We start from the raw sequence: 11044 nt of genomic DNA, 5'->3' as shown, positions 1-11044 counted from the left end.
TACGTCACAAGATAGAAGGAGACAGTAGTTTTTTTTAATAAAAAGATGTAATTACAACCGTTGCATGGAGAAGAAAACCTTGTAGAAGTGCAAGAAGAGACTGGATGTTCTGTCGTTGATCTGACCCCTCCTCTGCTGCTTGTCTTAAGGTTTCACCTCTTAAGGATATAAATCCCTCTGAGAGACCTGTTTGGCATTTGTGGTGAAACATGATTAACTTGGCTTTTGTTGGAATCTGCGTTATTTTTTTCTTCCTTACGACATCCTCCTCACAAAGGATATTCACTCCACAGGCTGAAAGAGCAAGAACACAATCATGTTTCAACATTATGTATAGGAATCTGTGTCTCGAAGAATGAATCGTAATTATGATTTATTATAGTTATTTACGTTCATAGAATAATTAAAGAATAAGAATCCAAGCAAGACGTTCTGTATTGACAGTGTTGGATACTCTGTCTTGGTTTATGGACACATTGTGGTTTCATTTGATAAGAAGATTCCCCACCGTGGCCGAGAGGGAGGGGGACTTTTATTTCATCTAGCAGATGTAGTCAGAGTGGGATGCATTTCATAGCATGATACATTTTCAAATGTACTTATGAATGACATCATTGATATCCAGTCACATTGATAATACATATTTCACACTCTAATTGTTATACATGGTAATAACACATTGTGATTTATTACACGGCAAGATGATAATAAATCAGAATTAAAGGGCATGGGAGAAAAGGGCATACGGCCGTTTCCAAGGCCACTCTAATAGTTAAAATCTTTTCAGTGAAGAAGTTCATGAAGTCATTACTACTGAGGTCTATTGGAATACACGGCTCCACAGAGCTGTGACTCTCTGTCAGCCTGGCTACAGTGCTAAAGAGAACCCTGGGGTTGTTCTTATTTGGAATTACGGAGAGCCTTTTTATATGTTTTAAGGCTATCTCGCCAAACTAAGCGTGATTCTTCCATCCACATGAATATTAAAATCTCCTGCAATAATAACCATATCAGTTTTAAGGACTAAACTTGATAGAAACTCTGAAAATTCAGATATAAATTCTGAATATGGACCTGGTGGCCGGTACAGTACAACAAATAGAATTGGCTGTAATGTTTTCCAGGTTGGATGTGAAAGACTAAGAACAAGGCTTTCAAATGAGTTGTAGTTTAGTTTAGGTTTAGGATTCATTAATAGGCTTGAGTCAAAGATGGCTGCTACTTCACTTCCTCGGCCGGTGCCTCGAGGAATGTGAGTATTAATATGACTTGGAGGAGTTAATTCATTTAGGCTGACATATTCTTCATGGCTCAGCCAGGTTTCAGTAAGACACAATATATCAATGTGATTGTCTGATATTAAATCATTCACAGGAATTAATTACTGTGTTCACTATTTAGGTTAATTGAATGTATCAGTTGTTCTGTAAGACTGCTATTGTTGTGCATTAAATATGATATGAAATACACATGTCACTTAGTCAGTTTGATCAATGATAGAAAAGTGGTGCTTTATGAAAAAGGTTGGGAACTACATTAGTGTATCTGCCCCATCAAAGCCATGACAACATGCATGTGAAACATAACACTCAACCTCACACAATTTGATACGTCATGTCAATGACAGCTACATCTTTTGATCTGTGGGAAGTGATACTTCTCGATCCTTCTGTCTCTGTGACTTAATAGTTTGATGACAGTGATAGTGATTATAGGAGTTCATACAAACTAAGCACCGTGGGGTATTTTCAAATACTCCAGGCATACCACCAATTGGCATGTATGAGTGCGTTACCTCAGGTTGTAATCGGGACCAGTGTGTGTTTGCAACAGCAGGTCTCTGACCTCCTCAGGTGGGCTCAGACCATGACGCTTTGCTCTCTCCCATCTCTGCTGCCTGCTGATACCTGGAGAGAGAGCGAGAAAGTACGAGAGAGAGAGAAAATACCATGAACCTTTTGTGAGGTTAAAAGCTGCTTTTGAACTTCTACATCTTTACTGTTCCCAATAATAAAGCAGACAGACAGCAGCAGAACAGCTTTGTGCATTGAGATGGAAGTAAAGGAAAGACTATAGTGAAAAATGGACATCAGGTCTGTGACCCCTGTGCAGCCTAAAGCGCAGCAGGAAGTCAGAAGCAAAGAGCTCAAATTGCACTGAGGGGACCTGCAGAGTTTGTGATCACTCTCTGTGGATTTGTCACTTTGAGCGACACCTTTCAGGTTACACATTATGATCGTTAATATAAATATTGGGACATCGCTTCCCATCTTTGAGCTAAGCAAGGCTAACCAGCTCCTGGTCCTTCAGTGAATAAACCAGACACGTCAAACAATATATACACTTTTCAATCATTTTGTGAATCATGACAATCTACTGTCTTTATTCTATTTATGCAGCACTTGTTTTGAGTAAAACTGCTCCTCCTCTTTTCCATTTGAAAGTTTGGTGAATCAACTGCACTATCAATGTTCATTCGAACATTGATAGTGCAGTTGATTCACCAAACCACATTCTTCAATTAAACTCTCCTGAAGAAGCCCACTCTTAATCCAGAGGTGTTGGCTAACTACAGACCAATCTCTAACCTTCCCTTCCTCTCTAAGATCATTGAGAAAGTAGTTGCAAATCAGTTGTGTGACTTCCTACATCATAATAGTTTATTTGAAGAGTTTTAGTCAGGATTTAGAAAACACCACAGCACAGAGACAGCACTGGTGAAAATGACAAATTACCTCCTGATTGCATCAGATAAAGGACTCATCTCTGTACTGGTATTATTAGACCTTAGTGCTGCGTTCGACACCATTGATCATGACATCCTATTACAGAGACTGGATCAGTCGATTGGCATTTCAGGTACCGCACTAAGTTGTTTTGAATCCTATTCATCAGATCGATCTCAATTTGTATTTGTAAACCATGAAGCCTTGATGACCACCAGCGTTAATCACGGAGTTCCACAAGGTTCTGTGCTTGGACCAATTTTATTTACCTTATATATGCTTCCTTTGGGAAATATTATCAGAAAACACTGTTATGCAGATGATACTCAATTATATCTATCGATCAAACCAGTTCTCCTCAAACTTCTCCTCACCTACAAAGCCTTGATTGGTGATGCACCATCATATCTTAAGGAGCTTGTAGTACCATATTACCCCACTAGAGAGCTGCGCTCACCAAATGCATGGCTACTTGTGGTTCCTATAGTTCTTAAAAGTAGGATGGGAGTCAGAGCTTTCAGTTATCAAGTTCCTCTTTTATGGAACCAGCTTCCACTTTCAGTCCGGGAGGCAGACACAGTCACCTCATTTAAGAGTAGACTTAAGACTTTCCTCTTTAATAGTGCTTATAGTTAGGGCGCAATCAGGTTTGCCCTGATCCAGGCCCTAGATATGCTGCAATAGGCTTATAGGCTGCTGGGGGATGTTTTAGGATACACTGAACTCCTCTTCTCTCTCTCCTTATGGATGAATTTACATATTTTCTCCTTATGGATGAATTTACATATTTTCATTGCACATTACTAACTCTACTTCTTCCCAGGAGTCTTTGTGCCTTCTTGCCTCATAGGGTCGATTGGACCTGGCTGTATCTGAAGCTGGTCCTGGGTCCTGCTTCCTTGCCCCTGCTTCCTGTATCCTGCCCCTGGCCTCCTTCCCAATGGTCCTACCTCCTTCTTTGTGCATCCTGCCTCAAGGGCCTGGCCTCATTGGTCCGGCCTCTTTCGCGATGCTTCCTGCCTCCGTTGCCCTGCTGATGCCCCCGCCCCCCTTCTCTACCTCCTTCTGTTTCATGGATTGTGGAGGTCTGGATCATGGTCCATGCCTACTAATTATTCATAAATTTCTGTCATATTTATTGAATGTGTTGTAACTCTGTAACACTGTTCATCTGTACACATGACATCTATTGCTTCTGTCCATCCGGGGAGAGGGATCCTCCTCTGTTGCTCTCCTGAAGGTTTCTTCCCTTTTTTTTTCTGATCCGATGTGAGGCCAAAGGTCAGGGATGTCATATGTGTACAGATTGTAAAGCCCTCTGAGGCAAATTTGTAATTTGTGATATTGGGCTATACAAAATAAACTGAATTGAATTCTACAATGCGTATTCTACACTTTATCTCCTTCCAAATGCCAGGTATTCTGCAGAGCGTACATGTGTAGGGATGTTACCGACCTGTGCACGGCCCAAATCTCCAATCCAGATCAAACTGCCTGAGTCTCTGCAGCTCCTCCTCGTGGGCCATTTCACTTTCAGGCTCTGCTCCAATGAAAAGATCCAGAGATAATTCAAGTCCATGCTACAGTATCACAACACTGCTCTAACATTAGTAATATTCTACTGAAATGCAAAAAATCTATTTGTGTTGTCTTTTTTAAGATCCACAGATGGTGATTGAGATCTGGGTTTCGCTCAGGGGAAATTAGCTACAACACAAAATATACCACAAACACCGTGCTGATGTTCACCTTTCTGCGGCGGAGGAGTAGGAGGCCTCTTCTCTCGTTTCACTCCATTCCTCGCTTTCTTCACCACCTTGAAGGAATCAGTTATCAATCCACGCTTGGTTGTCATGGTGACTGAACTAGAACACACATACAGAAATACTCTTTACTCTTCCACTTTGCTGTTTATAGTCTGGTGAATTTTGCCTAAAAAGTATACAGTGATTTGTCAGAACCCAGATTGTACCCCATGACTAAAACACATCTCAGAAAACGAGAGATTCCTGTGTGTGACCAAGCAGTAGAAGGTGTGGCAAGGCCAGAGATGTTGTGAAGATTGCCTTGCATAGTGATCCATCACTTGATGTCAAACAGAAACCTGAACTGATATACAATGTTCTCCTCCACTACTTCAGTGTCGCTCCCTCATGTCTCCCTCTCGCAGGCTTCTATGCTACTTTGCCTAAGCACAGAGAAAACCCACTTGACTACTGGATAAGACAGAACAAAGCTGCCGACCTAACTCTTGAGGGCTTATACACAATAGGGAATGGGAGAGTGGAACGCTTCAATCGGACCCTGGGTGGCATGATTTAAGCACTGCCCCCTGAAAAGAAGGCTGACTGGTCACGACGCTTGCACTCTGGCCTTCATGTACAACTGCACGGCCCATGAGTTTATTCCCCTTCTACCTCATGTTTGGCCTGATCCCCCGCTTACCTGTTGATGTCCTCTTTCGTACTGTCCTTCATGACTATGAGAAGTACGTGGCGAGTCTCACCAACGATCTGAAAGAAGCAATGGTTATTGCTCAGGTCTATGCTACAGAATCGACATGCTCAGCTGTACAACAAGAGAGTAAAGGGATTCAATATCAAGATCGGTGACAGGGTGCATATGGCCAACAGGAAGGAAAGGGGTAAAAATAAGCTTGCGGACAGGTGGGACTCGACCGGCTACACTGTGGTATATCTACACACACACACACACACACACACACACACACACACACACACTCTCTCTCACACTCACACTTTCACACTCATTTTTGCCAGTTACAGAATTCTCAGCTTCAGGAGACTCCATGTTCCAGATGTTTACTTTTTTAGACCGTAAGCCAGTAGCTTATGCCTTTATGGGCCTGGAAGTGGTTGTATTAGTATAATGTCTTACTGTTCTGTTTTTCTTATCTGCACTGCACTGGGTCTTCTTGTGCGGTGTACAATGCACCCTGTTGCCAGTTGTTGGGTTGAGGGACAAGCACTGCTCTCATACCACTTCATCCCTATGGGATACATTTGATGTTGGTTTTCTTATTACTGGCCCTTTGTAATTTGTCGACTTGTAATGTTATATTTGGCGTGCACTCTGTAGCTCATGTTTGATCAAATTCAGTGGGCCACTTCAGTTGAACATGTCCGGGCAAAGGCTTTACTTTGCGTACATCCAGTTTTAACTTTTAAAATAAAAAGTACGCACCTAGCTAAATATTCTTATAAATAACGTATTATTTAAATGAGAAATGAGAAAACGGTCACCTCTACAGTCGCCCCAGATTGAAGATTGTAGCCGACCCCTCTCACCCTGGACACAAACTGTTCGTGTCCCTTCCATCTGGCAGGAGGCTGAGGTCCATCAGGACCAAGACCTCACGCCACACAAACAGCTTCTTCCCGTCGGCAGTCGTGCTCATTAACAGAGTCAGTTTCCCCCACTGACCCTCGTGAACAGAGTCCGGGTCCCCCACTGACCCTCATGAACAGAGTCCGGGTCCCCCACTGACCCTCATGAACAGAGTCCGGGTCCCCCACTGAATCAGAGTCCAACGCATCGACCGGTTATTACAGCATTACATCAGCAACGGTACTCGGTGACATTTGAGACGGCTAAGCGGAATATAAACAGAGAAGTCCAACGTCGAGTAATGGACATTGAACGCAGCCGGAAACAACCAGACGCTTCATCGGAGCCTCTTATCTGCCGTTTATGATTATAGCATATGCTGTAACGCTATAATAATAAGTACACGGGTTTCCTCTCTCACACTACTGCATTTACCTCGTTGTTGAAACACTACCGGCTCCTACAGACGGCTCTCGCTGCTCAATTGTGGTGATCTTCATTCAGGCTGCAGCCAAACAGACGACGTGGTCTTCTTTTGTCTCTCCGGTAGACTCCAGACCGGTGGGCCTCTTTGCTGCCGCCTGTCGGTCCTCCTCCATGAGTCACAGGGCGTCGGTGAGCCACTAGAGGGCCTTTAAACCAATCCATTCACAGGCTCGCGGCTTTGTTTCAAATCGTATAGGAACGTATTGAATTGCCCCACAATGCATTAGCTACGTGTAATCTTACTGGAGAGTGCTAGTGATGTGAGTGGGACATTAAAGGGACAGTTCACAAAAATAACAAATACTAAAGAGATAAAAAATATAAACTTGAAAAACTCAACAGCAATGTCTCTTACCATAAATCATGACCCGGCAAAAGATAGCAGATTTCATGTACATGAAGCAGCAGCAGTTAGTGACAGCGTGTTACCATGGTAATGTATCTCCGACCGCATGATGGAGTAGCAGTGGGGGGCGGGGCTTACGCAAGGGACACGTTTTTTTCTATCCACTGCTGCTATTATCAGTAGCAGTAGTCATAGGCGGTCTTAAGGCGGCTGCCAACCAACCTCAAAAAGAAAAAAAGAAAAGAAAAAGCCCCTTATCATCATGAACGCTTCAAAAGCATGGTCAATTGTATTCATATTCTTAAGAAATACTTTGAAACGTTGAAGTGTCCAGTTCATGCTATTAGCAGAACTAGAGTAAGATTGGTGTGAACATGATGAGAAAGACAAAACAAATGCATGAGGAGGAAGAGAGGGAGGACGAGAGTAAGGGACAGAGACAAAAGCAGATGGAACACTCAGCACTCTAACATAGTCATACAGAAGAACAGGAGAAAAGCAGAAAAAGGAGGAGAGGAAGAGAAAGAAAGACAAGGGAGAGAGAGTAAAAACAGGCATACGGAGGAAGAGAAACATGAGGGAGAGAAAGGAAGAGACAGACACAAAAGAGAGAAGGTAATCATTTAACAATACAAAAAATCACATTTCTTAATCCCAATAATGGACTGCTGTTGTTTTTTGTTATCCTCTCAGTTCACAATAGAAGAAAGAAGCTAATTTTGTTCATAGACCATATTGTTAGTTGGTGACAATGTTTTTTATTATTACTATCATTATTATTTTACAGGTACAGCTCCTACATCTGCGCATCATGTTGGTGTGAGGACCTGTAAGAAAATGGACTCTGTGTCAGAAGCGTGTGATGTGGAGAACAATCTCTCTCTCTCTCTCACTCACTCACTCACTCACTCACTCACTCACTCTCTCACTCTCTCACACACACACACACACACACACACACATTAAACAGTGCTGGTTTTCCTGGCATTTTGGCAAAGACAGGTGTTATCTGAAACTTTATTCTCTGTTCGGTTCCATCCATCCATTTATCCATTATCACTCGCTTATCCGGGGATACCCCGAGATACTTGAACTCCTTCGCTTGGGGTAGGCAGTTTGCCCCCACCTGGAGGGAGCAATCCGCCGGTTTCCGGCAGAGCACCATGGCCTCAGATTTGGAGGTGATAACTCTCATCCCTGCCGCTTCGCACTCGGCTGCAAAACGCCCCAGTGAATGCTGGAGGTCACGGTCCGAGGAGGCAAACAGGACCACATCATCCGCAAACAGCAGAGAGGCGATCCCGAGACTCCCGAACCGGATCCTCTCCGCCCCCTGGCCCCCATACTCCCGCAGCACCCCCCACAAAAAAACCCTGAGGGACCCGGTCGAAAGCCTCCAGGTCTACAAAGCACATGTAAACTGGTTGGGCAAACTCCCAGGACCCCTCCAGTAATCTTGCGAGGGTAAAGAGCTGGTCCACTGTTTCACGACCGGGACGGAATCCGCACTGTTCGTCTTGAATTCGAGGTTCGACAATCGGTCGGAGCCTCCTCTCCAGCACCCTGGCATAAGCTTTTCCCGGGAGGCTGAGCAGTGTGATACCACGATAGTTCAAGCACACTCTCCGGTCCCCCTTCTTGAAGATGGGAACCACCACCCCGGTCTGCCAGTCCATGGGCACTGTTCCCGACCCCCATGCGACACTGAAAAGGCGTGTCAACCAAGACAGCCCAACAATGTCCAGCGCTTTCAGCCTCTCAGGGCGGATCTCATCCACCCCTGGCGCCTTGCCACCATGGAGCTTTTTGACTACCTTAGCGACCTCTGCCAGGGATATGGGTGAAACCACCCCAAAGTCTTCCGGCGCTGCCCCCTCTCCGGGGGACATGTTGGCCGGGTTTAGGAGTTCCTCAACGTGCTCTTTCCACCGCCCGACAATGTCCCCAGTCCGGGTCAGCAGTTTCCCCCCCCTGCTGAGAACAGCCTGGGGTAGACCCTTCTTTCCCTTCCTGAGCTGTCGGATGGTTTGCCAGAACTTCCTTGAGGCCAACCGAAAGTCCTTCTCCATGGCCTCCCCGAACTCCTCCCATGCCCTAGTTTTAGCCTCCGCGACCATCGCAGCTGCAGCCCTTCTGGCCCGCCGGTACCCGTCAGCTGCTTCAGGAGACCCCTGGGCCAGCCAGGCCCGAAAGGCCTCCTTCTTCAGTTTGACGGCTTCCCTCACCCCCGGTGTCCACCACCGGGTTCTCGGGTTGCCGCCACGACAGGCACCGATGACCTTCCGGCCACAGCCCCGAGCAGCCGCGTCCACAATAGAGGCTTTGAACAAGGTCCACTCGGATTCTATGTCCCCAGCCTCCCTCGGGATTTGTGAGAAGTTCTTTTCCGGAGGTGAGAGTTGAAGACCTCCCGGACAGGATCCTCTGCCAGACGTTCCCAGTTCACCCTCACTACACGTTTGGGCTTGCCAGGTCTTTCCAGCCGACTCCCCCGCCATCTGATCCAACTCACCACCAGGTGGTGATCAGTTGACAGCTCTGCTCCTCTCTTCACCCGAGTGTCCAAGACATACGGCTGCAGATCAGATGATACGATTACAAAGTCGATCATTGATCTCCGGCCTAAGGTGTTCTGGTACCAGGTACACTTATGAGCTACCATATGTTCGAACATGGTGTTCGTTATGGACAAACTGGCGCAGGGAGGCGACCCTCTCGTTCCCCGGGGAAAACTCCAACACAGCGGCGCTCAGCCGGGGGCTCGTGAGTATCCCCACTCCCGCCCGGCACCTCTCACCCTGGGCAACTCCAGAAAAGGACAAAGTCCAACCCTTCTCCAGGAGCTTGGTTCCAGAGCCCATGCTGTGCGTGGAAGTGAGCCCAACTATATCTAGCTGGTACCGCTCCACCTCCTGCACCAGCTCCGGCTCTTTCCCCGCTAGTGAGGTGACGTTCCACATCCCTAGAGCTAGTCTATCCCGTCGGCGATCGGCCCGGCCAGGTCTCCCGCCTGGCCCGCCGCCCGGTCTACATAGCACCCGACCCCGATAATGGTGGGTCCACAGGGTGACTGCTGCTCCATGGTGTTTTTTCGGGCTGAGCGCGACCGGGCTCCATGGGCGAAAGCCCGGCCACCAGACGCTCGCCGACGAGCTCCCCTCCTGGGTCTGGCTCCGGGAGGGTGCCCCGGTTTCCCTTGTCCGGGCAAGGTAGCTTCAGTCCGTGGGCTGCTATTCATCAGGGTTTATTGAACCGCTCTTAGTCTGGGCTCTCCCTCGAGACCTGTTTGCCTTGGGAGACCCTACCAGGGGCTGATGCCCCGGACAACATAGCTCCCAGAATCACTGAGCCACTCAAACTCCTCCACCATGTTAAGGTGGCGATTCATAGGAGGAGTTCTGTTCGGTTCCATCGTGACTTTGTGTAGTGGTACACTTTGTGTGTTCTCTGCTTTCCATCTTCATTTTGGAGTAAAGAAGTGTATGCAGGGTTTCCTCTCCAACCTTTACTTCCCTGTAGATTATCTTTACCTGCCTATCCACCATTCAGTCTGTACAAATTTTTTTGCGTTCTCTTTTAAAGTATGTATGGGGGGGCCCCATACATACCTTCACCTTGGGCCCCCAATTTGCTAAATCCGCCACTGCATGTAATCATGACAAAAATAACAACCCGTCCTACAGCATAATTTTAACAATAAAACAATTGTATGGAGTATAAAAGTGAAAGTGAAAAACCTGTCAGGCAGCTATCTTTCTTGAAATATCCATTAAACAATGTAGACAGGAAAATTACCACTGAAATGTGGAATTTTAGCAAATTGTTTAAGTTCAATTCAATTCAATTCAGTTTATTTTGTATAGCCCAATATCACAAATTACAAATTTGCCTCAGAGGGCTTTACAATCTGTACACATACGACATCCCTGTCCCAGGACCTCACATCGAATCAGGAAAAACTCCCCAAAAATAACCTTTCACAGGGAAAAAAGGGAAGAAACCTTCAGGAGAGCAACAGAGGAGGATCCCTCTCCCCGGATGGACAGAAGCAATAGATGTCATGTGTACAGAATGAACAGCATTTACAAAGTTACATAAACACATTACATGAATATGACAATGTATGAATGGAACTCCA

The 11044-nt window shown here is 45.9% G+C and overlaps 1 protein-coding gene across 3 annotated transcripts; it reads right to left on the bottom strand.

Moving 5' to 3' along the window:
- Positions 1 to 12: 12 nt before the first annotated feature.
- pold4 (DNA polymerase delta 4, accessory subunit) lies at positions 13 to 6654 on the bottom strand. Of its 3 annotated transcripts, none has more exons than XM_034544381.1 (6): positions 6510 to 6622; positions 5172 to 5239; positions 4476 to 4591; positions 4183 to 4266; positions 1796 to 1907; positions 13 to 294 (listed from the first exon to the last, which is right to left on the bottom strand). In XM_034544381.1, exons 2-6 carry the CDS (start codon positions 5201 to 5203, stop codon positions 270 to 272), a joined length of 369 nt encoding a protein of 122 aa, XP_034400272.1. In that variant the 5' UTR covers positions 5204 to 5239; positions 6510 to 6622; the 3' UTR covers positions 13 to 269. The 3 variants fall into 3 exon arrangements, with proteins under 3 accessions (XP_034400272.1, XP_034400273.1, XP_034400271.1); XM_034544382.1 differs by lacking the exon at positions 6510 to 6622 and adding an exon at positions 5990 to 6500; XM_034544380.1 differs by lacking the exon at positions 5172 to 5239 and having other exon boundaries at positions 6510 to 6654.
- Between the last annotated feature and the right edge of the window lie 4390 nt (positions 6655 to 11044).

This window comes from Cyclopterus lumpus, chromosome 1 (genome assembly GCF_009769545.1).
Source record: "Cyclopterus lumpus isolate fCycLum1 chromosome 1, fCycLum1.pri, whole genome shotgun sequence".
NCBI lineage: Eukaryota > Metazoa > Chordata > Actinopteri > Perciformes > Cyclopteridae > Cyclopterus > Cyclopterus lumpus.
The sequence above is the reverse complement of the archived record's forward strand: the minus strand, read 5'-3'. Positions and strand labels throughout refer to the sequence as shown.

Excerpts from the sequence above, each read along its gene's own strand:
- pold4 (XM_034544380.1), bottom strand. The coding sequence starts at position 6,574 with ATGAAGATCACCACAATTGAGCAGCGAGAGCCGTCTGTAGGAGCCGGT. Across the intron at positions 4,592-6,509 it reads GGTAGTGTTTCAACAACGAG|TTCAGTCACCATGACAACCA; the intron begins GTAAATGCAGTA and ends TGTGTGTTCTAG. Across the intron at positions 4,267-4,475 it reads TACTCCTCCGCCGCAGAAAG|AGCCTGAAAGTGAAATGGCC; the intron begins GTGAACATCAGC and ends TCATTGGAGCAG.